Raw genomic sequence first — 26,313 nt, 5'->3', positions numbered from 1 at the left:
ATAGGTGTATAGTATTTATGTTTGGAAAGTCTCTTATCAAAATATTATGATTTTTTTATTTATTTATGCATCCTTGATGAGTTTTTCTACAACTGGGAGCCCTTCCAGTTGCAAGGAACTAGACAGGAAGTCATATATTCGCTCTGTTCATTAGGGATGCCCTGATTTATCGCCCCGACATCAGTATCGGCCGATGTTAACCTTGTCGGTGGCAAATAAGATGACATTCACCGATACCAGTTTATCTGTTGTGTCACGTTCATGAACTACTGGCTCCCTTCTCAGCACTGAGTAGGTAGTTGTATAGTTGGCTACAAATGTTTTTGAAGTAATTCATTTAAAAAAAGGAATCTTTTTCATGTGAAAGGCGGCTATATTTAAGAGTTTAATAAATGTGTTGTTTCTTTCAAAGATAGTGTAACAAAGGCACAAATGACAGTTTAGTTATGTTTTTCTGTTTTCCTGTTGAAAAAGGGAGAAAATTAACAAAAAGAACACCGGTATTGGCCCTGAATTTCCCAATCAGTGCATCCCTACTGTTCTTCACAGAATCCTTCACAGCCTCCGTTCAAAAAACATCAAATGTACTTGATGTTAAACATACAGTCAAAGCACGAGAAAAGCTGGGCTGAGGGTGATGGATGATATGACCCGAAGCAGTCCAGCTACATGGCTGGCTTCTCAACTTGTTTAAGTCCTTTGACAAAAATGATTTGGGATGCAGCAGGTGGGGATCTTCCACGTTAAGAAAACATCCCCTGACTAATAAGCATCTCATAATTCAGTCTGAATAAACTTCATATGTCACTTTTCCCCATTTGATCTCACAGTAAAAGACAACATGAAGGGCTGAACAAACTCCTGAACTCATTATTTGGCAGAATATTAGAAGTCAAGATTTAATATTTTCAGCTGAAGTTTACGAAGGTCAACTAGCTTTTTCCTTGTCTGTCCACTCAGCCTCAGACTTGTTAAGATAAAAAACTACATGATGTTTAAGTGTATATCCAGATCTTTGTCCCACGTCAACAGCTGTTTCCTCTTAATTGGCCTAATAAGAACACCCCTCAGGTCTGAGTGGATGTGTACAGACAGCTACTTGACTCACCTATTAGGGTATATTATTGTTTTTTCACTTTTGGCACTTCGAGTTAACCAAAATAATTGAAAACACCTGCGTGGCTGTGCAGGGACTTTTATTAAATCTCTTTTAAAAATCCCATTTCAGCACTACAACACACAAAAATGTGAATCTCTGTATAGCACAATGTGCCACAACTTTCATTCATACTTTGGGGTATTCATGTATTAAAACACTTTGTCCGATCTTATTTTCCATTTCAACTTTTATTTCCCGCTTGTATTGTTTAAATAAAAGCATAAAAAATCTCAAATAAATGAAAACACTCGATATGAGGCTTCAGGTGTTGCTTCGTGGAATGTAAAGAGCATGTACTGTATGTAAATAGTTTGAATGCTAATGTAAATAATAAAGTGCTATGTGGATGCTTTAATGGGCCTGTGTTTTCACGACTTCATATATTTGATTACAAAGATAAACTGCATTTTTAGTAAGAGGGAATGAACGAAAAACACTGCAGCAAAATAGGTTTAAATTAGTTGCATGTTATGATAAACTTAAAACTACACCTGTTAAAGCTCAACGTATGGTGTAAGTGACAGCACTAAAAGAAAATCACCACGTTCATGTCAAAATATACAGACAACAAGCTTTATTGAGATTTTTATTGTTTAAGGATATGCATTTACATGCACATTATAAAGCAAATAATTAGGGAATATATACTTTTTCAAATCGCATAAGCTTCTTTTGACCAAGTTAGAAAATAGACCTGGCACTAGTCTTCAAATAAGAATATAAAACTCACAGGAATTTAACAGAAGGAACATAAACAGGGTGGGAATATCCTGCAGCTCTTTAACTCTTTTAGTCAACACCTCCAACTCTCTACTCCCAGACATTTCACGCTGAGCTCGTCTGGTCGACGTGCCAGCAGAGTAATCTGTGGTCAGGCTGAAAATTTACAACAGCTGCTGAACACAACATCTGATGCTCAAAATGCTGATGGCTTTGGATAGACGGGGTTTTATTGTCAAACAGAGCTGACCAACAACACAGGTGAGCTGACTTTGGCTACTGTCGGTGAAATTTTTTTAAATATTCTTCCGAAAAAAGCCATTTTGGTCTTGATATTTAAAGACCTTTGTGTTTAATCCAATGGTGTTTTCTATTCTGGAGAAGCCATTTTTTGACCTCAGGTATTAAAGTTGATTTCTAAAATGAAATCTTTTGGGTATCATAAACTTTATTAGCGGTTCTGTCAAGTGGCCTGAGAGCAGTCTTTGGTTGGCTGAACAAGCTAGTGTGACAGCTAGCATTAGCACTGAGGGGAAGGTGAGGATTTAGCATCAGATTTCAAGCATTTTGAGGCAAATGTAATAAACTCACTCAGGACATACAGAATGAGGAAATACAAATAAAAACACTATACAAAGGATTTTTCCCCCAAAAGGCACTGCGGGTCCAACAAATAGAAAATTATTTGCATTAATCATTTGTGAGGATTTAAGAGAACAAATTAAAACACATTGTAGTTAAAATACACCCAAAGGAAAAATCAAAAATTATATTTTGATTTGGATACCTTTTATCTTTATAAATTCACTACTGAATAATAAATCAGAATGAAATACACATGAGTATATTCTCATTGCACAAGTATATCAGAGCCTCTTATTGCAAATACACTGGTTGTTTGACTTTCCAGTTTTAGTTGCTGATGACTAAAATAAGCCCCATAAATTGTAAGAAATGCTACAGTTTCGTTCTAAGAAATTGGGCATGTCTGCTTTTCTCCCTTTATCTAATATACCTCTCATAATTCTGTGATAGACTAAAAACTGCAGTGAAAACTTGGTTACATTTACACAGGAGCAACCACAAACAAAAGCTATTTTTACCAGTGCACAACGGGGCTTGTGAAGGTGGATTAATGCAAGTTGGCAACTGTCCTCAATCCACAATACTATAAAAAGGCTACAGTTTGAGTCATCTCACCCGATTAAACTAAAAAGTTTGGACCCAACAAAGGGCTTCAACATTAAAACCAACTTTCCCAAAATGGAAAATAAAAAATAAGCAAAGACAAAGCACAACAAAAAAAAATAAACAGGAGTCACATTTTAAACAAAAAGCAACAATAATATTTTTTTTGTATAGATGATTATGGAAAAATAGAATTTGCTACTGTTTGGACTGGTCCCTCTGAGGTTCAACAATCCTTTAGCTGTGGTGTTTCTCATGCTGTTTTAAGATGTCACAGAATGACCTGGTGGCACAGCGGTGGACCACAGTGATGACGTATCCATCCCTGATTCATGCAAGAAATCCAGATTTTTTGCAGATGCCACACTGGAGGATAAGTTCAGGGTTTAAAATAGCAGCTCAAGTTCCTATTGAAAATATATTTTTCTTCTTCCTATCCAGCTTTTATCAGTTCTGCTTTTTTGTGAGCTTGCATTCAGAAAATCATTCAGGGACTTTGCAGATCATCATAACAGCTGGATGGGCCTTCTGTAGTATCACACCACCCTGATAACACACTTTACACCTGTCTTCATACATTCAACTTGACCTCGCTGAAACATCTGGTTCACACGTGTCTCATTGTTCTGTCGCTGAAGGACAGAATCAACTCGTCTGCTCTGACTTTACTGTGCTCTTGTTCACTTTAATCACAACATCTCTTTCCAACTTCTACCTTCTCTGTAACTGTATAGACTGACATTCACATAATATTCCTGCCTTCACAGCAGATAAAAATATAATTAGACTTAAACTTGACCACCAGCTTCCCCAGATGCACTCAAGAGTGAAATTAGGTGATAAGGCTAACTGAGCTAGCAGCACCCAAAGAAGAGGAGAGTTCCTTTAGATGTCTGTCTGTATGCAGCGCTTCCTTGTTGGGCTTACAGGCTGTGCGGCAGTGTTTTTGGTGCTCTCTTTTACTTTCTGATCTTTCTCTGGCTCCGTATCTACGACGCCGCCTGCGCCCTCCTCGCTGATGTACAGAAACGTCCCACTGCTTCCCTCCTTTGGTGACGCAGGTGGGGATGACGATAGCAGGCGGTGGGTGAAGGCTGCGTGGCTACTCTGAGGTGGATAATGCTCCAAGCGGTCGTGCTCGACCTCAGGCATGGGTGAGATGGTGACGTCGTTGAAGGTGGCGGCTGGGTGATGGTCCATTGGGGCGGAGCAGGGTGGATGAGCTGGTCTTGAGGTTTCAGGATCTGAGCAGCTGAGCTCTGATGAGAAGTGGCTGCAGTGTGAGTCGGCCACTGAGGGCAGGCTGCCACTCAGAGACGGAGAGTCAAACTCAGAGGAGTTGGTGCTGCGCTGCTCCAGGAGCTGAGCATCCATATCTCCCCGTGTCTCATTAATTTTAGTTTCTCCTTTGCTGCAGCTGCTGGCTCTTTTCCAAAGCTTCCCTTTGCTTTTCTTGCCACCTGAAGTGGAGGGTTCCTTTGACCAGGGCGATGACGGGCAGCAGTGGTTGTCGTGCTGAGCACAGCAGCATGCAGAGCTGCATGAGCACGTGCCTCCGCTGGCACCTTTAAGGCCGGCGGTGCTACTGCTGCAGCTGGCTTCATCCAGGCTACTGCTGGCGCTGCAGTGCCTCACCTTATCCTGTTTGGACTCCACGTCTGCCTGAACTTCCAGACTATTGTCCCTGCAAAATAAAATCACTCAAAATTCACTAACAGTAAAATGACAAATCATTTTACTTACTGATATTCACTTTCATGTTTGTAAATAATCATCACTTCATCATTTTTGACCAAAGAACTAACATTTCGATAAATAAATCAAGTAAGGAAATGACAAAAGACAGTCGAAATTACTCCTTGAAGTTGTTTTTATGCCCTTCTAGCATTATTCTCTACTAAAGCAGAAAGCATGCAGCAGAGCAAATACTGATAAAAACACACAATGACCTTCCTTCCAACAATGTGACCCTAGGGCATCTGGCAAAAGGTACTACAAAAACTAGGACAGGGATTTTTTTTTTAAGAATTAAAAAAAAAAAAAGTTCAGAAATGTGCTGCTCCAACATGTAACATGAGTATATTCTGACTACTGACCTTTCCAGAGGCATGTAGGCATTGAGAATGGATCCCGCCATGGCTTTTGTGCTTGCGTTGTCACTTATTGTCCCGAGACTGACGGTAGCCGACTCTCCGCTCAGACTGCAGCGCTCCTTCTGCACATCAGCCTGCACCTCCATCCTGGAAAGAATGATTGACACAAAATACAGAAAATAATGAGTCGCCGCATGTTTGCTTAATCTAGTACAGAAGAACACGACGACAGATGTTTGGAAGAAAAAGATTTTCCTAGACAGTCCAATCCAATTGAGGCGTACTTCATATGAATCTCTCATAATAATCAACCTGTACTACCACATTTTTTCTCAATAAAACATTGATAATAATGCAGAGATATCCAGGTTCAGTCTGTTACCTGTTGTAGCAGCTGCCAGAGAGGCTGCCGGTGATGCTGGTCCCAGCAAGGGCAGTGGTGCTGGCGTTGTCGCTCATGTTGTCCCGCTGAGTGGAGCTCATGCCGCAGCGCTCCATGTGGCTCCCGCTGACACTGAGGCTCAGGCCGGTCAGGCCACCGACACTCGCTCCATCTCCAAGGCTGGGGTTATTGAGCCGAGTCTCTGCCACTGAGGTTGTGTCTGAGGAGAAAAGTAGGAACAGGAAGTGTAATTTTATCAATAATTAGAAGACAAGGGAGAGAAATTGAGGTCAGTGTCTTTCAAAAGTTATATCCATGTCTAAACTGACTTTTATAGGCTCTTAATTTATCCTGGAATAACAGATTGATGAATTCTTAGGTGTGAATATGTGTCATCAAGTCTCACACTTTATGTTACTGGAAAAGGTCAAACTCCCCGCTGTCATTAGGATTAAAAATGATGACAGAAGCTGACAGAAATACAATCCGTCTCCCTAAACACCTCCTCGGAAGAAAGCACGATGAGCTCGACCTCACTCAGCCGTCAGTGACAAACACGTTGACAGGAAAAACCACAGACACCGCGGCAGTCATTTCACACAGTCACACACCTCAAACACTTCTCTGTTTTGGCACTTCACAGGCTATAAATAATCTATATGTACACACAAAGGCACTGACAGGTGTAGTTGTACTTCTGCAAGACAAACAAGAGGTGGATGAACACGAATATGTCAGAACACACAGCCACAACACCGCTCATTTTGTGGTTGCTAGAAAACACCGCTAGTATTCTCCAAATATTCAGGTGCTATGAATCATGTGCAACTAATAATGACACATAAGCCAATCTACAGTCACTGTATGACAGGAGAGTAAATGTTTTATAAGAAATAAGCAAATTTGGGTAATTCTGACAAGAATAAATCACTTGTGAATAAATGTTTCACTGACGATGAAGTTAGTAATAATGCAAATGTGTAAGAAAGCAAAGCTGCTTGAGAGGAAGTGGCAAAAGTTAAAAAATTCAAAAGGAGACAGAACTGCAACAGGTTTATGGATATTAACTTGTCTGCAGTGTCTTTTAGTCTCATATATTTCATGGTTTCTTCTTGATGTTAGTTTTCATAGTGGTTTTTAAAATATTTTTATTATCTATTTTATTTTTCATTCTGTGTTTCCACTAACAGCAAGACAAATACCCATTGGTGACAATAAACATTCCTGGAATCACTGTAAGAAATTAGTGGTGTTGCCTTCCTGTGTTGTTCTCAGTCAGAGATGCTCACCTGTAGCTGCTGCTCCACTTCCAATGTTGTCATTTTCGTCGTCAAACTCGATCCGCACCCCTTTACCGTTGCCAGCAGACACTCCACAGCCGCCGCTCCGGCACAGTGAGATGGGGACAACTCCATAGACATAAGCCAGCATGATGGGGACTCCGATGCCTACACAACACAAAGTAAATACACATTTCCAAACATATCCACTGTTTTAGTGTAAATCAGAAAGAATGGGATGTGACAAATGTTTTGGGCAAACGTCCAAACCCCTGATGGCTTTTATTGCTACTACTGACCCACCACAGAAACCCTTTTTAAATAATTTATATGTTATCGAGAAACAGATGGTGAAGGAGAGGAAGGGAGGAAAAAAAAAACCTTCTTTCTTACCAACAGTGACTGCTGCGACTACAGGCGACACGATCACAGACAGCGTCACACCACCAGCTATTACCAAGTTCCTCTTGTGTTTAGAGATGTCCTTGCCCTCATAGCGATTATGGATCTGAGGAGGAAGAGCACACTTAATAACTTTTACAAAATCTAGCCGTCTTCTGTTTTCTGTCTCTCTCCTCTATGCCTTCCTTCTATCTAAACTGTTGGTTTAGACCGCTATTGTTTCATATCATTCCTCAGCTGTCTGCCATTAGCTCTCACCTTTCTGCCAACATAGACTGGGATGCCAATGATCATTGCTGGGATAGCAATGCCAGCTATGAGTGCGATTCCAACGGGTGCGCCCACCAACGTGCCAAGCTGCCAGAGGATCTTCTTCTTTCTGCTCCAGGGCTTCTTCCCCCAGAAGGTGCAGCCTGACGGACTGTGAGGATTGGAGGGAGAGATGAAATTTAAATAATATCAAGAGACAATCAACTACTAAACATGCATCATTGATTGTATATAAAAGGTGGACAATGCGTCCATTGTCCACTTACTGCCACTGTACAAAACTTAAGTCAAAATATCCCAGATACAAGGACTGCCATATTGCGCTGGTGACATCATTTGGATTCAAGAGTCAGGGAAGCATTTATATGGTGGTGAAGCCTATGTGTTGAGGTCTCACCCATACACCCAAGACTTAGTTGTGAGCAGGGCCCAGCTGTTTATCCCACTTTTATAGCATCAAATAACTAATTCAAACCAAAGATATTGTAAAATGAACACTAGAACATACATCAGCATGACAAGAATGACCAAAAATGAGAGACACCATCTTCACTTTTGAGGGAGCTGTCCTGTCTTCCATCTTTATTCAAAAATGGATACTCACACATACGCATATTTTGTATTATATTCTGTTTCTCCCTGTCATCACAACACTCAATTGCTAACTGAACATAAGGTAGGTAGCAAAAAACTAAACATTTTGGACAATCTATTTCAAAAACAAAAAGGTTGACAGCTTGGAAACATCTCATAATCAGCAGAAGAGGTAAGATTATTTTGTCAAACTATTTCTGAGTCAAGAATGAACTTCACACCCTCCGGTGTTAATTTTGTGCTCAAAGTCACTAAATTCAAGCTGACTATTATTCACGCCCCTTTTCTCTGATTGAGAAAAAACATCGACCGCTAGACAGGAAAAAACACTGACTAGAGGGGGCTTTAAACAAAACTGAAATTCAATCCACTGTTTACAGTAATGGTCCAGTTCTGGCCAGAGACCTTTCTTGCATGTCAAACCCCGCTTTCTCCACATGTTTCCTGTCTCTCTACACTCTTAGCTCAAAATCTTAAAAAAACAGGAAAGACACACAATAATAGTAACTACTACTGCACTGAGGGCAGACGAGCTGTTTTTTTTTCTACTGTGCGTCTGTCTCACCTTAAATAGTGCAGGTCAGAGATCTCCTTCATGCAGAGCCAGCAGAACTCGCAGCCGCAGACAGCGCAGGTCATGTGGTTACAGCTTCCATCATTCATCTTGATGATGTAGGCAGCACAGCGAGGGCACGGCTTGATGTCATCACCTGGTGGAGGTCAATTGAAGGAAAGCAAATGTGAATTCACACTGAAAATATTCGTCAAAAAACACTGAATGCGTCAAGCATGGGACTAAAAAAAGGGTGATGGGTGTGCTGAAGGTACAGGTGTATGAGGCAGCACGATATCGGAAAAAAATTTACAAATTGACTGACATTGCAATATTTTTTCCCGGCGATATATATATATATATATAAATATATATATACTGCAATATGAAAAAAAGCAGCTCCTTGTGTCGGTGCTAGTTAAAATCGAAAAAATTATGCATTTCACCTTTAAGATTATGAACACATTGAGGGTTTACTGATCAGTTAAAACCTTTGTGACTCACTTGAATGTTAACTGATTTTAACCTCCCAGCACCAACGAGACAAAAATGAGGTATTTATCAATCTCAGCTTGAATCTTGTCTAACTGTAGTGGATTGTAACACAGAGGGTATGGAGTTAATCTGCAGACACTTCAAGATGAGACTGTATCTTTCCATGAGTGGATGGTCGATGGTATGCGCCATCACAATGCCCAAAAATGTGGCCTGCAACAGACTAGCTGAGCCACATTCTTGCCATGAACACCTTTACAATGTCATACACCTTTACTTCTGCCTGGCATGACATTGCACTTCTATTGCACATGCGCAAGTTGCGATGTCGATGTCAAAATGATTAATAGTGTGCAGCCCAAGGTGTGTGTATTTTTTACCTGCGGCTCCACTCTCTTGGCTGTAGCTGAGGGAGGAGGACCTGAAACTCCTCAGCCTGAAGGTTTGGGCCCTTTGTTGCCGTGCTGTGTCACATGTCTGGTTGGGATGCCACAGCTGTTTGCAGTGGTAGCAGAACTCTGTCCCGCAGCCCTCGCGCCCACAGGTGATCTTTGGGCAGCTGGCACAGCCAAACGCAATGACAGCGTAACTGATTGAGAGAGAGAAAAAGAAATCAGCCAACATGCTGGTTAATATATGCATATATGCTGGTAGGAAAGCTTAAATGTAGTAGTTCCACATACCACTAGGGGTCAGCAGGACTAAAATGACAGTGTAGAGGTAGAGCAAGAGTTTAAAACCAAAGGAACTACATCTAGTGTGTTTAAATACAAAATTCCAGTACGCTTTCACAATATATACTGCTGACATTTACATCACTTTGAGAAGAGTTACATAACTAAAGGAAATTAACTGACTTTCTGTGATTTCCCCAATGAGCTATGTTGCAATGAGTCAGTGCTGGCTCAATCAGTTCTGCATGGTTGCATGTCACCATGGTATCCCTCATCAGTCATTACAATGGTCAATTTGAGAGCGATTACTGAAAAGCACATGGCATGACCGAAGTCCAACAACTAACACAACTTGACAAACTGTTTGTTATAAAAATCCATTGTTGCAGCAGTGATTTATACCCCAACACAATTACTGCCTCAATTAAATGGCTTTATTGACTCACAAACCATCTTGTGTCCATCTGGTGTGGACAGGATGAGACATTAATAATTATTTTTATTAAGAGGAAGATACTGTAGAAAAGAGAGCAGAGCACCTGGCCTATTAATAAAGTAAGTATATGTATGAGAACCTCAGTTAAACCCTGTGATAACTCAAGCAATTCAGCCTCCTTCCTGTAGTAGGTTATCATGGAAATTAGAAACCAATGATAAGGTAAAACAAACACTCTATAATCTGCACAATGTGTAACAGCTTTATACTGGATATTACTGTGTTCAAAAGCTTAAAAGGTCCAGTGAAAATGATCCAATTTAGAACTGCAGGTTGCATGAAACCCTCAGCTTTCTAGTATTTACAAATGTAATTCTGTAAAATGCCTGCAGCAAGACAGAGCTGCTTATTTAGTTCAGCATATATTCCCTGGAAGTGATTACAGCTCAGTAATTACCAAGGCTGCTGGTTGATATACACAGTTGTTTACTTAGTCATGATCTTGTTTAAAATAAGATGAGCATTTAGTCCAATAGACATGCAAACATCAGCTGATACCAGCTGAAATTTGCCCTTGCACTTTGCATTACTTTTGATAAACACCACTAATAATAACTAAATTGCTTAAAAATTCTTCTTGGAGTTTTTAAGTCGTTTTTCTAGGAAAATCCCAAACTTTTAAAGGGGCTTTGTGTAACTTTTTGTGTATTTATTATATGTATTTATCACTTTTTTATTGGCCATAAACATCTGATGGTGGTTTTCAGGGCTATCGTATCAGACAAAGCAAACAAAAACAAATGTTGCGGCAACTGATGCCATGACATAATTTTACGATGCTTGCCAAGAAACTGACACACTCTGCAGTAGTAGTGAGTGGGAGTTTTTGTGGGCACCATATACCTACAGAGCATTCAGTCTAGACAGTTTCCAGACAGTCTCCTCTAACACCTCAGTGAGGCAAACTGATGGCAAATGGTGTAAACGTCGTAAAGTGGATGGAGGAGCTTCCAAATGGACTTTTTGGTATTATTACTATACAGTACATTTCAGTGTCTAAACAATCTCTGACTGCATTCCCGTTCAGTTTTGACTTATGTTTTCATGCTGAAAACTAGTGGTCCCATTTTAAAAAACTACTTAATTTGCACGAATTACAAAAACAGTACACGACATGTGTAGAAGTACAAGTCCAGAAACTATCCTGCATAAGAACAAATAATTTATCTCTTCACGGCTGTTACTGTAGAGGTTTCTCAACTTTGATGAATTTCTGAGCTGACCAGCAAGGTCCAAGAACGTAGTGAGCGTAATTATAGAACAATCAAGGGTGACAGCATTAACCGGTGGAGAGTATGACAGTGAGCCAGAGCTGAACTGATTAGACGATGAGAGCAAGAAGCTCATGAAAGAGCCATTATTCTAACAGAGAGGGTCGCAGTGTTGTTGCAACAAAGCCAAGAGAGAGAGAGAGCGAAGGGTGAGGCCATTACTGAACTCAGCAATCACTCCAAACTAAGCTAACGCTGATATCTGCATTCAGGGAATGTGGGTAAGTAGCTGCTCCGAAAAACATTTAAAATAGGCTGCCGCAAATGCAGATGAGCAGTTTTGATTAAGCTGTGTGTGTGGTTGGTTGTGGCCTAAAGGTGCACTAAAGAACAGGTAAACCAGGGTGACCTAGCTAGGCTCCGTTTGGGCCCCTGTGAGCAAACTGTTGAATCCCTACCAGCTCCAAACATACAAGGCCCTGACCTGACCTTCATCTCCACCGTCACCTCCTCGTGAAAGAGGGAAACCAGAAAAACAGTTTCTCCCTCACAGAAGTTTGAGAAGGAACGGACTGAGGTTTTCAGAACTCCATCTCAAGCTTATAATTTACATCGCTAAATACTCAAAATTCAAGACCCAGAAGTTTTGTTTTTATTCACTTTGGTCATATAAATGTTGTTGTTTTTACTTTGTTATGTTCCCCATTTTTTTAGTGTTTTGTTGTTTTATTCTGTGCAGTGCTCCTACAATATTTCTGGCCTTGCAGTCTCTACATTATTTTGGCATTTTTTATCGTCTATCCCAGAAGATTTTGAGTTTCTTGAGTTTGTATTAATTTATGTGATGAACATAACATTGAACATTTACAACAATTTAACTTCCTTGTAGCACTATAACGTAAATCATTTCAGAGCTTGACCAATACTGGATTTTTGGGGACGATGCCAATACTCATATTAGGTAGTAAATAAAAAATGACAAAGTATTGGAGGAAGGATAGTTAAGAGTTTAACAAAAAAAAAACATTTTTGGGAATTTAATAATTTGCCCAAGCATCTTTTTCTACATTTTGTTCTGTAAAAATTGTTTCAATTCACATATAAGCTGATACAGATATATCTGAGAGCCCCCGTTCACTGTTAAATATGCTCCTATATTTGGGGATGTACATATTTGTGTCCCTCTACAGACCATTATGTGTACAGAAAAATGACAGGTACAGTCTCACAACAACATCATCGTCGTCACTTGCTACCCATGTCTTTTTTAGATGACTCATCAGGCTGACAGAATAAGTGGGTCTCTTACTGCTACAAGTTATTTTTATCTCAGACATCAATACAGAGGGTGGGGTGAACTTCAAAAAGGCCAGAGTACAGCCTTGAAGTTTCCCTGATAGAGCTGCTTGCTATGTTATTTTGGGACTCGTGTTTTTGTTGAATCAGACGTATGAATCATCAGGCACATCTCAGGGAACTGAAATTAGATTTTAGAAATATTAAATATAAATTGAAAAATGAATCCTCTAAACTTGTATGGCTAACTGGTGAAATCAGATCCTGTAAATCTGAGTAGGCTATGATGCCATAAATCTAAGGTGGACAATATTATCCCTTGTGTAGCCTATATAATCCATCATCTTTAGTTCTTACCCACAGTCGGGGGCAGGGCACCAGCGGCAGTCCGGCTCAGCCACCAGCCACCTCCTCAACATGAACTCCTCGTACTTCTCCATGAGGGCCCGGTCCCCCAAGATCATCCGGATGTCGTGGGGGTTGAAGCGCTCTGAGCACTCGGGGCAGCAGATGTTGACTCGAGACTCTGAGATTTCGATGCGCAGATACTGTCGCAGGCAGTCTGCACAGGAGCGGTGGTGGCAGGTCATGATGTCTGGAAAGCGGTCCCGTGCGTGGCGCAGTAGGCACAGAGGGCACTCCAGCAGCTCTGATGAAGAACCCGACACTGATGAAGTTGATGCTGCTGCAAGTGCAGACTGGGCAGAAGTTTTATCCTGGAAAGTCTCTGCCTGGACATTTTCAGTGCTGACAATGCCGTCCACTCCAGCGGCAGCCTGCAGTGGCCTGGACTTGCGCTTGGGGTCGCGCTCAGGCCGGCGTCGTCGGCCGAAGAGTGAATGGAGGGACAGACGGCGCTTCTTGGGGGTCTTGCGAACTGAGGGGAGGCTAACAGAGGAGGCAGCAGAGTGAAGGTCTCGCTCTGAGCCTGTGCTGCCATGATGCTGCTGGTGAAGGCTGCTCATCACGCCAGAAGGGGCACCGCTTGTGCTACGACCAGAAATCAACACATCAGGAGAGGAGATGAGGGATGGGGACAGGAAGGAGGACAGAGAGAGGGACAGGATGATCAGGGGAGGGGGCTAGGCCGCTGTTAGCTAGGACATAGCGGCTAGAAGCTGGTGTAGCAGATTTGGAAGTATGATGAGATCTGGCCCTGGTTTGAATCACAGTGATGAACACCAACCTGACAGAGAGGGAAAAAAAACAGAAAATCAGGTACAGAACCAAAGCTGAATTCATTAACTTTTAATGTTCTGCAGCAAAAAGAGAAGCATCTCAAAGCGCAATGTAGTGGTGTGATTCTCAGGGTGAGTAACAGCCAATCAAGTGGATATTCAACATTTAAAATCTGACAAAATCTATCAAAAAAATATAATTTAGGCTTCTCACTAGACTAGACAGAGACTGTTTTCAGGAAAGACCATCCCTTTGATAATAAGGAGTTTTCTGGCAAGCTTCAGGCATTTTTCAGGCGTGTCTTCTGTTTAAGTCAGACTGCTTACATAAAACAACTGCAGGATTTCCCAGGAGTGTGGATTAGTCATGTGCAGGCAAAACAAGACAAAATCCTGTGTTTTTCCCATCGTAGATGCAGCCACAGCTGTGTCAGTGAGCCTCTTGAGCAGCCACACCTTGCTTCAAATGCTTCCACATGCTCTTATTTTGAACAATATGAACAACTAAAGCACAACTCATCACTTGTGAGAGCAGAGTTCATGTATGTTTGTAGTGAATGTGAAGGAAATCTGTTTGAAGGTGATGCTACACAGAACCAACAACAGGACAAGCATTTGATTCTCATGATTCTGTCCTGCAGGCATGCATCAAAACAAAAGATCAATTCAAGATCTCCAAGTGATATGAAGCAAATGTCATGCTCAAACAAACCAGTAGAGTTTGTGGGTGTGGTGCTATGCGAGCTTCCACAGTTGACAGATCCAAACCCAGCTAATGAATTTGACATTTTTTGGATCAACATCTCTGCCTTCAACTGATTCTTAAACAGACCATGTAATGTAAGGAGCAGAATAGTGCTAATGTATCACTATTTGTATTACAGCAAGGGATATACCTCCGAACATCAACGCAGATGCTGATTTTGTGCTGTATCACACTTGCAGCAACAGAAACACCTAGATTACACTTGTAAAAAATAAACAATGCTGGCTAAATGACAGCTTTAATTGGTCAGATGGGAAGTCAGAACTAGTCTACAAGATAAGTTGAGCACATTTTTCAAGGTGAGCTCTCCAGTCTATCGATGCAGACCAGTCCAAAATCCACAACAGGTCTTTAAAATCAATAACCATGAGCCAAATCAGGTGACAATACTGACTTCACAACCATTTGGTGTAATCTCATCTTAAGTGAAGAAACGCCATGTACTATGTATGTATGTATGTCCTACAATCTGTCTAACTCTTTCTCATTTGGAAAACTAAAAACGCAGCCCTGCAGACGATCCACTGACATCAGAGTGTTAGGCAACGCAACGTCGTGATTAAAAAATACTTTTTTCTCCTTGGAGTGTTATTCTTGACCATGAGACAAAATTTACAATGTTGGTTTATTAGTTTATTTCACAATGTTACCGCAATCCGAACAAAGACATTCTGTGTCCTGGATAAGAGATATTTATTAGAGACTCGGTTTGTAAAATTTACAGCCTGTAATGCCGTTGCTCCCATAGACTGTATAATAAATATTGGACTTGAACAGCCAACATGAATCTTTTTTTAATCTTGTCGAATCTTGTGTTTTTTGGAGCCAAAAGTGACCATATTTGATGAGAGTGTGGAGTCCAGGAAGATATCCTGATTGGATTAGCCACACAACTATACTCTGCTATGTCATCTATTTTACTCTAAATGGTATAATGAACATCACGCTGTTTTGAAGAAGATTTGAAACAATTGAGATTGATAAAACTCATTAACTCAGTAACTTATATAATCATTATGAAACTGAGGTGATAAATCAAGTGAGAAGTAGGGTCATTTTCTCATAAGCTTACATACAAATAGACTTCTTTTTGCAGCCAGTGGAATTGACCCCTGCAGGAAATTAGGACAAAGGCAGGTTTAAGGGACTTGCGCTTCATTTTCTCAGACCCGAACGTTCCACCTAGGGTTTCAACTATGATGATAATGATTAGTTTTTATTGTTGTTTAATATGTTTGTTTTATTTTTATTTATTGCTTATTGTATAATTGTATTTATTATCATTTCCCAAAGCCCAAGATGACATCTTCACAGGTCTCGTTTTGTCCACAATCCCAAGATGTTCAGTTTACTGTCATATTGGAGTGAAGAAACCAGAAATTCACCTATGAGCTTAAAAAATTACTCAAACCAATTAAATCAATCAAACTACTTGATAACTAAAAAAAAAAAACTTGAAAAAAATAGCATTGATTAAACTTTTATGGTGCAGCCCTTATTTGAATAACTTAACTTATTTAAATAAATAAATAAAGTTCTCAAAGCTATAGATTTATCTTCAAAGTACTGAAGCACATTACAAAAAGGCAACGTGGAGGACGAGGAATGATTTCCCTCTGCTCCTCAATTCCCTTCTGTTTGTGTGTGTTTGTCATTAGGGACTAATTTCAGGAAAATTCCTGCGGGAGCCAAAAGGTGACTAATTAACAAGCCCACTGCAAATCTCAACCGGCACAACGATCCTGCAAAGCACAAACATTCACTCTCATAACCTAGAAACCTTAGTCTGACTGGCTGCGTTTTTTTTCTCCCCTCGTGATGACCTGCAGGCAGCAGTTAAGTTTTACTACAGCTACTTCAGTGTCAGAGGAAAGTTTTAAAAGTCTGCCTTTTAGCTGCACAGCCAGAAGCCGGATTCAGTCTGGTGCCTCAGCTGCACGTGTTTGGATGCTGATTCTCCTTCCTCTTCAACCAAATTATATGTTGAATTAATGCTGCATTAACAACCAGCACTGATATACTCAAAGACTAGGTCAATAGGTCTGACTGCACCAACAACTGACTCGGGTCATATTTTGAAGGTGGTCTGGATGTGTGCCCAACCTCCAACCTGTGCTGTTGTTCAAAGCTATATTTTTTGAGAATTTTCCCTTGACGTGCATCCTCTGAGCTTTCAACCAGTGCACCTGACATTTTTACAAATGTCTTATTTTGGAAAATTCATATTAAATTGCCAAATGCCAGAACTTTTTCAAAATTGACAAATGCTAACTGGCAATCAACCAGTATGAACCACCATTATTCTTCCTTAATGCGTTCACATCAGGTCTACTCCACACACCATGATCATAATACAATCATAAAAGTGCTATAAAATATGTGTAGTGTAAATATCTGGTCCCTTCACCTCTTTTAAAAGGTCACACTGGGATTGCAGACATCATGACACAAGAGAAGGAAAATTAATTTTGAATGTCAGGTCAGACGTGCTGACAAGATGACTTCTTAGATGGAAGAAAGGCAGAAGTAGCCACTACTTACAGACTGCAAATACATGGAAATAGTTGGAGCATTGGCACCGTTTGAAGTGAAACAGTTTGATCCGTTTGTCATTAATTCAGAAGGTGACCCACTTACGTTATCAACGTAAGACTCAACAAAGTATCACCGAGGTTATCTAGCAGGCAGTACGCTTGAAAGTGTCACTTGAAATGGACTTTGCTAAGAAAAAACTACATAACAAACAAACATGGGTGTGGAGGACTAGATTTTACTAAGCAGCCATATTTAGCTGATTACAACGTTTAAGTACATTTAATGTAAAGTGAACCTATATGTTGAACTGTGCGCTAAAGATAAATGAGACTTAAAAACATCTAAACCATAATTGTATCTCATCAAGCCATTAGCACTGGAGCCAAGTTGTAAAGACTTATGTGTTTTAATTGGTGGTGCTGAAAGTTTAACAGTTGCAATTAAAACCCAAAGCCGGCACATGACATCTGAAATTTTACACACAACACCAGTGGGTAACGCGACATGAGATGATGTGAGGCAATGTGAGATGACACATCAGACGGTTTTGTTGGTTTGTCAGGGCAATGATGCCACAGACCCAAAGACAGACGGGTGACTCTGGAGAGATGGCACAAAAATGAAGCCTCTAAACCAGATCAGAGTAAATTATAGGGCTGCTGGATAGGGTAAATTAAAAAATCATACTGCAGTTATTTGAAAAAATATTCCCATTGCAATATGATTCAAGTTTAGTTGGACTGACCATTTTGCATCACAATTATCATTTTCAGAGATCAAAACTATTAAAGTCATAACAATGCAACACTTGTCATGAACATGTTTTCCTACAACTGGAGAGCAAGATTATAGGCTAAGGCATCTCTGCAGCACTACAGTACTTCATTATAATCCTGTTTTGTCACACATTTTGCACATTTTCAGGTAAAAATGTCAAATATTTCCTGGTTCCAGCTTGAATGTGGGGATTTGATGCTTTACATGGTCATTTATGATCAATCTTTGGGTTTTGGACTTTTGGTTGGAGAAAAGAGACAATTTGAAGACATAACTTTGGATTTTGGTTTGATTTTTTAGTATGGTGAGCATTTTTCACAACTAAACAACCGATTGATTAATTATGAAAATAATCAGCAGAATAATTGTTAATGAAAATAATTTTAATTGCATCTCTTAAAGCAACTACTGACTACTTTTGGGCAGCAAATTTCCAGAGCCATACTTGAGTATCCTCGTTCTGAACTGTGTCATGAAGCAACAAAAGAGGAAAATGCTTTTCTGATGATCTACTGACCATGAAGAGAACTTCCACCTTGAGGCCCATCTGGTACAGGCTAAAGCAATGTACTAACACTGTAATTCCACATCATAACAAAGCCTGATGATGTATTGGGTCAACTTGCCAAGTCACAAGAGCAAGAGGAAATTTTAACAAGACGAAGGAACAATTTCAAGCAACCCACAAGGCGATGTGAAATTACAATCCCATGGCGTAATTAAACTGGAAAAGCCTGCCTCGGCACTGTACCGAGAGTGAGTGGGACTTTCCATGCGACTGTGGTCAGTGTGTGCGTTGCATGCACATGCATGTATTCAAGTTCTGTGGCCGAGGGGTAATCACATGCAACCACAGCTCACACACTGGGATGGTGTCCCAGTTCCTGAGACAACCCCGGGGCAGGAAGCCTACTGCGGCAGAATGAATGGTTTCAAGCTTCCGTCAACTCTTAAAAGAAATCAGTGTTTCCATCAGCTGATGCTACACCATGAATACCATTGTAATATAATTTAAAGCTGTGTTTTCTATTAGAGGGACAGGTCAATGCAAGGATACTGACTTTTCTGGGAGTCGTGTATAATTTATATGTCAAGATGGATGGGGAAAAAAATAGTAACAAAATGTGTCACCCGGGGCTGTGGTGGTAATGGTTTTAACAAGTATGGCTCTTCAGACCACGAAGCAATAACATGTTGGTTCTTGCACTGCAATAAACAAAATAAATCCAGGTTTCCATTGCCTGTAATTTTGCAAAGAGACAATTAGGTGCACAACCGAACTGCAATAGAGCATTTTATATTACAGGTCCTTGACTGCACGCTGGCACGTCAAACCGAGTTTCATAAATATGTTTTGTAAGGCTTTGGACTATTAATATGCTATAAACAGAATTAAATCTCAAATTGAAACTTCCTTTCCTGAATATTCATGTTAATGTTGCTCTGCATCACTTCTTCTATTTCCAAACTGAACAGTAAAGCACAAGATCAGTTAAGTCGACCAGTTTGAAACTTTAGGTTACTTGCGTAACCCGGGTTCACTGTGAAGCACATAAAAAGAGGAAGCAGCAATACGTTGGTTAAAATGACTTTGTCTCTCTCAATTACAGCCATACTGATGAAGATAACGATATAGTGGCCAACATGAGGTGCTTTACGTACACATATTTGATAAGGATACCTTAAATTTTGCTATTAAAGAATTTTGATAAATATATAACTAGCCGGTTTCTGTGCAATGAACTGGACTTTGGCTCATTTCTAATGTACTACTACATTTTTTGACAAACCTGTTGCCTCAATTTCTGGACGTGCACATCATCTGACACATTACTACCACCTCCATAAAGTTATGTTTTTAAAGGTGTCCGTGTCTGAACCCATTAACTTTTGGTGCGGATCCGGATAAAGGGACAGATCCAGGAATTTTATTCTCAGATTCTTTAACGTTGGCAGCGTTTCTCTATGTTTTCATTCATTTCTTTGGGGAATAATGGATGGACCGTGATGGGAAAAAAGCCATATTTAGGGTGGCTGGTATCTCTCTGAGTGAGTACAATTTGATGCACATCCAAAAAGAAATCTGCCTCTAGGAGATATTGACTACCCATGTGTACGTATTTGAGTCCAGGTGAGTTTCAGGTAATCAGAATAGTGTATTATGAAGAAATCCATCCAGAGTTTCTCAGTGCTAAAGTGCACATTTAGGCATAGAGGAGGTAAACTTCCTGGGATTTTTGTGAGTTCAGTAGCCTATGCCTGCCTTCAAAGAAATCCTACATACAATGATCAGCTTCCAGCACTGGAAACTACTGACTCAAAGCGTTCATCACGTACACTAATTTCCGGTGACATTCCAGCTGGAGGACAGACTTCCTGATTATGACAATGCATTCAGTTATTATGGCTTGAGATGGAGGAACAGCCAGGGAGACTGGATGACAAATTCTATGGAAAAGCTACCACATTGAGTGGAAAGATTTCAGCTTTTTTAATACCGTAACTGTTCCTGTTCCTGTTAGACTGCCCACCATTCATCAGGTGTCAGCCAACTTTCTGTCAGCTGGACAGTGGATAACCCAGTAGCTTAATGAATCTTTATTTGGCCTATTATCTGCCAGTCAAAGTATAATAATAATGTCTGACGTTCAACAGATGGTAGGGACAGGAGGCACGGGAGTGAATGCCTCTGAGCTGCTTTCAGCACTATTTACTAAACAAACTGCTTTACAGCCAACAGGCCAAGGTACTTTTCCACTGGATCTGGTGCAAGACAATGAGGTTGCATCTTAACTTTTAATGGAGCCTTTGTCCATCAAAACTTAAGATGCAACTGGGGATGCAATGATTACGATGCAAAATTCTCTACGGTATAAATAAAGTGTTTATCACACAGGCAATTTAAAAATGTCAGGTTGTATTACTTTTACATTTGTCCATTCAGCACCATGGAGACAGCAAATAAAGATGACTTGTGTTTGCCCCAGCTAGAGGAGGAGAGATGCCATTTGCCTACGATATAGAGGGACATCTATGCGGCCCAGTGGGGTGCTGACAGGGACCATAAAGGAGAAGAGCCACACTGTGCATGCACTGTATACGTCCAATCGTTCTCACTCATTCATTTCAATGGCAGCTTGATTTCTAAGATGGGAACTGCATGTGCACCTATGGGCCCTAACCACCATTATCTGTTGCTTTTTTCTAGAGAGAGCCTTTATAAAATAAAAAATAAAAACCTTTACTAACATGTGATGTTAATTCACAAAACACACCGTGTGTCCTCAAGGTCGCACAAACACATAACCAACGTATTTCCTTGTAAAACATTTGGAAAGCCTATTTTTTAACTTTTTCTTCCCTGTCTGCTGGGGCATTACTGTGACTATTTATTTTAATTGTGGTGTAGGAGACATTTTTTTGTTAAATAACTACAAAGTGTCACATTAAAAAAAACAAAAAACAACACAATCTCTGTACAGCAGTCAATAATAGACACAGACGAAAAGTGAAGGAAATTACCCACAATGCTGGTGGTTATGGGCTGTTTTAGTCACCACTAAACACAATCTAACACTGAAACCAGAAATGATGGAAATGGTGATATTGGGTAAACCCACTCCCTCAACCGTCTATATCATATATCCTCCAATCATTTCATACCATGACAGTCTCCACACTGTATGCCCTTTCTGCTGAAGTCTTTTCACCCCAAACAGCAGGGGTGGGGGAAGCAGATGGGTGGTGTGATGGGGGAGACAGCTCTGTTCCCTTTGCTACAATGGAAGAGGAAACAGACACCAACAGCTTTTCACAATTTACCGGCAGTGCTGGGGCTCACTGTTTAATCAAAGCCACAGATGCACTGATTTGATTCCTTTAAATTTATTTAGCTAGAAATTTTAGGTTCTTAGGACAGTGCTTATTCACAGCCCTTACATACTGTAATACAAATAAAATTTCCAAATTAAATACTTTTTACATTGCAGAGCTAACTGAAATAAACCTGGAATAAGCAGAGGACTGGACCTGGGTCTCAAAACACAAAATTGAGCATGCTCTAAGTTATTTATAATCAACAGATGCACCTAGATTCCCAGTTTACGGTCGCCATTGGGAGACTTCAGTCTTTACTTTTATCTTATCTGTGTCCACATGATTAGTTACTCTTGTGATTGCCCTGAGATAAACAGGAATATAAAGATGACCACATGCTGTGATGATACTTCCTCTAATGGTCCCGCAAAAGAAACAAATAAGGGCCAACCGAAACTAAAAGGCCACGACATGACGTTGATTAATCACGATAACGTGATTAGTGCCTGATGCAACATGATTAGCGCCTGATGCACAAATGTTTGCTAGCTCATTAATCGAGCTAAAGGACACGTTGAAATAAGGGTGCATGCTTGTAGGACGGAGACATTAATGCCAAAAAAAGTAAATGCTTGCTCCATAGCTCATGGGTCTCTCCTGTCTGGCTGGCAGTGTCACAAACAACAATACTAGATGGGTGACGATCACTGGTTACTAAAATACTATACTGGATTATAAAAACACTGCATAAATTTAACGTTTTGATTGGCTATATAATTTAAAAATGAATATAACAGCATATCTGGTATATAAACAGACATGGGGCTGACGATCCAAAACGCTGTCAATATAGGATAATATAAAATAATTCAAAACATAAATGATCAGAAAGTTCCCTCAACAACTGACCAGCAAACTGAGGTCAGTTAACCTTTGCTTGGTTCATATTGGAGAATTTTTGCCCTAACTGGTGGTGATGGTGAAAGCCCTGTGTGTCAATAATGTGTGACAAGAAAAAGAAGAACTGCTTCGTTCATCACAGGTTTACTTAACTGCATTACGTAAGATGAAAAATATGGGCCTTAAAAAACAATCGAAAATGCTTAAAAATAACCGAACATGTCAATGTTTGTGTATAAGAACAATACATTGTTTGAGAATTTACGGTCCGGGACTCAAATTCACACACCACTTGGATCAGTGGTGAGAAATGCCGCTGACAGGTCACCGAGTAAGACAAAGGGTTTGAGATAATGTAATTGCAACAATCACATGGGTCTCAAAATGTTACAAACTTAGGAGCATAAATAGTTTTTCTGTTTACATTCAGCAAACCTGATAATTAAATTAAAGTTAACAGGGACAGGCCATTATGAGCAAATAAAGCCCTGTGACTCATTGACATAAAGCTCCAGAGAGGACTGGATTAATTTGTCATGCATACAATTACAGTGACACAGTAAATAAGGAAGAGCTACGCCCATCAATTGACCTTTTATCTATTCAGTAAACTATTGTTAACAGTGCTTTGAAGTGAAACGCATTTTCGGAGAGCATTTCCATTCACTGAACTGCGACGTGTTTAGTTACAGGGTGGCAGATTAATTAAGACAAGTAACACCACATTTGAAAATACTGTCACAAGTAAAAGATGTGTAAATATTATCAACAATACAAGTTTAAACGTACAAGTATTCATTACATGCACAAATGAGCTCTATGGGAGCAGATTTATGTTATTTTACTATTGCTTAATAACTATTAACTGTAACTTCCTGGTTTGAAAGGCTGCATTACGGTAAAGTGATGTAATTTTCTGAATTTACCAGAATGTCCTACTTGTTCTAATACTTGCCTTTACCTACTTAGTCATTACATTCATAAAACCGAGGATTATTTATCAAAAGTCTCATTGCGATAATATTTTGTGAAAGCACCAATCCAGTCTTAGCATTTTTGCTTTTGAGGAGTTTTTAAAATATCAAGATATATATTGTGTAGGTGCTATAGCCTAAAATATGGATGTCTGAGAACCTTCATCAACACAGCCTAAAACATAATCAAAATATAATTTTAAGGCCATATTACCCAGTCCTAACTACAATATATACCTAAATAATGTAGAGGACTTAAAGCATAAAGTATAGAACTAACTTAACCAATGGCACCTAAGCAGTAAGTCTTAAGGATTCATGATTTCAGCTCAGACAGATGTTTTTATGAGGATGGCAGTATTCTTGTTTATGTCTGTTTGTTACACTTATTTATCTTTTTTTGACATCTTTGTAGGTGAGCGACAACCTCACACTAAAAGCAGTGTGCTGAAGTGGGAGCTGTGGGTATAATCTGAAGCACCGTGGGTAAAACATTATAATTATTGTGTTAATTTTACTGCTGATGAATAAGATTGAAGAAGGAGTGATAGGGTTAATGATTTCAAGTTAATGTGGATGATAGACAGTGCGCATATATATATATATATATATATATATATATATATATATATATATATATATATATATATATATATATATATATATAATTACGATGTCCTGATAAAAGAAGAAAAATGTTTGTTTTTTTGTAATGCAATGTGTCCAAGCACTTCACCTTTAATGACATTAAATTACAGATGTTTCGGATATTAAAATTTTGATTGTGGTGTCATGATTAAATGTAATGTTAATCTTCAGGTTTATGTGGCACACTGTCCACACGATCCTCGTATGACATATCAAACCTTATGTATAACTATCCTGACGTTTTAAAGCACGACTTTACTGCACAGCGAGAGAAAACAAAACTAGCCAATTGAGTAAACAAGAATTTAGTTGTCTGGACCTGTTCCAGTGATATATAGTGATTAAAATCTGCTTTTCAGCTCATGCACAAGCGTGAATACGTCTCCCAGAGCCCGAAAGCTGGAGTGCAAACAGAGTACTGAAAAGGGGATATTAAGATAAGGTTATTTTGCATCCAGTAAACCACACCAATCCACGTAGTTTTACAGGTAGTGGAGACACTATAATAATTTAAAAAGACATGTGAAAAGGCTCCGTATGTGTCATCTGACGCTAGGAACAGGAAAGACCAAATTCTGTTTACACTATCCACCTGGCTAACCAGCGTTAGCCTGCTAGCTAACGAAATCAGATTGGGCTAGCAGGAAGCTAGTGCCCAACTTTAATCGCCCCAAGAGTTGCTGAATAGCTGAGCTATGGTGTTTGCTCATCCGCTAGACGATTAAATCGACAATATGGCTTATTTAAATTAGTAAACGTCACGGCAATAAACTTTATCTGGTGCCAGTAGAGGCTTTCTGCCGACCAAGAGTTTCAAGGAGGAAAAATATACAAGCTAACAAAGCTAAAAACTGCTAGCTGCTCGCCAGGCTCGAAGAGGAGGAAGTTCTCTTATCTGTGTTATAATTACCAAACGTTAGCTAGTTCTGCCTGGAAACATCGTTCTTGTCCGTACTCACCGGTAAATTTCCACCTTCCTACTTCACCACCGAGGTGTATGCCGCGGTGTCCATTTCACAGTCAGCCGTAGTTTAACGAAAATGTTGAAGAAAACTTCGCAGGGACGCCAGAGTGCATTCCCCGAGTGAGTCTGGCTGCTGTCGTCAAGCCCGAGAACAAAATGGCTACAATAAACATTCACATTTCCGGTCGGAAATGTTGGTTTTTCAGAATAAAAGACATCAACCTAACAACACCACAGCCAGTGGTGGAAATTTAATTACACAAAATTACCACTGTACTAATACTAATACATCTTAGCTAGTAAAACTTTAATATTATATTTAACTCAAATACTGTACCTAAGTACAAATCTTTAAAAGTACTTTACTTGAGTATCCTAATTTACATATAGTTAAATAAACGCAGTGGAGAAAATATCATAATACTACCTTGTGAAATGTAAAGGATTACCAGTGTACAGTAGCATAAAATGAAAATGCATGAGTAGCACCTGAACAGCACTTAGGTAGGCTAAATTTAAGAGTTACTCTTAACCACTAGATGAAGAAAGGGGCAATAACTACACAGTTATAGTAGGTTTTTCAAAGTTAATTTTAATAGGCATATGTGAAGTAACATTCAAGACTAATCAACATGAAACAACTTCAGCAAACTAACAGAATTTTGCAGTGAATTGAACTAAAACCACCTGACATGTAGAAGAAGATTCCTGAAAACTACAAACTAAAACAAACATTAAACTACTCATCCTAAACGATATCACTTGTCTGCTCCTATTCTCATTTGTCTTATTTGTTTGCCACATTGCTCACTCAGAACATTTCCTCCTGATCACAACCGCTGACTTGACACGTGTTCAGTCCCAGCCAGTGTTTGTCCCGTCGAGGAAATGCTGCCACCCTCTGGCCACTGGTGGCCATTGTCATACATCCATTATATACAA

The 26,313-nt window shown here is 39.7% G+C and overlaps 1 protein-coding gene across 1 annotated transcript; it reads right to left on the bottom strand.

Annotated features, from left to right (window-relative positions):
• Nucleotides 1-1,718: 1,718 nt before the first annotated feature.
• Nucleotides 1,719-25,500, bottom strand: LOC140993851 (E3 ubiquitin-protein ligase RNF19A-like). Its single transcript, XM_073463404.1, has 10 exons — nucleotides 25,367-25,500; nucleotides 13,171-13,999; nucleotides 9,517-9,725; nucleotides 8,654-8,798; nucleotides 7,483-7,645; nucleotides 7,216-7,330; nucleotides 6,832-6,990; nucleotides 5,543-5,762; nucleotides 5,164-5,307; nucleotides 1,719-4,751 (listed from the first exon to the last, which is right to left on the bottom strand). Exons 2-10 carry the CDS (start codon nucleotides 13,776-13,778, stop codon nucleotides 3,953-3,955), a joined length of 2,562 nt encoding a protein of 853 aa, XP_073319505.1. The 5' UTR covers nucleotides 13,779-13,999; nucleotides 25,367-25,500; the 3' UTR covers nucleotides 1,719-3,952.
• Between the last annotated feature and the right edge of the window lie 813 nt (nucleotides 25,501-26,313).

This window comes from Pagrus major, chromosome 3 (assembly GCF_040436345.1).
Source record: "Pagrus major chromosome 3, Pma_NU_1.0".
NCBI lineage: Eukaryota > Metazoa > Chordata > Actinopteri > Spariformes > Sparidae > Pagrus > Pagrus major.
This window is presented reverse-complemented; position numbering and strand designations above follow the sequence as displayed.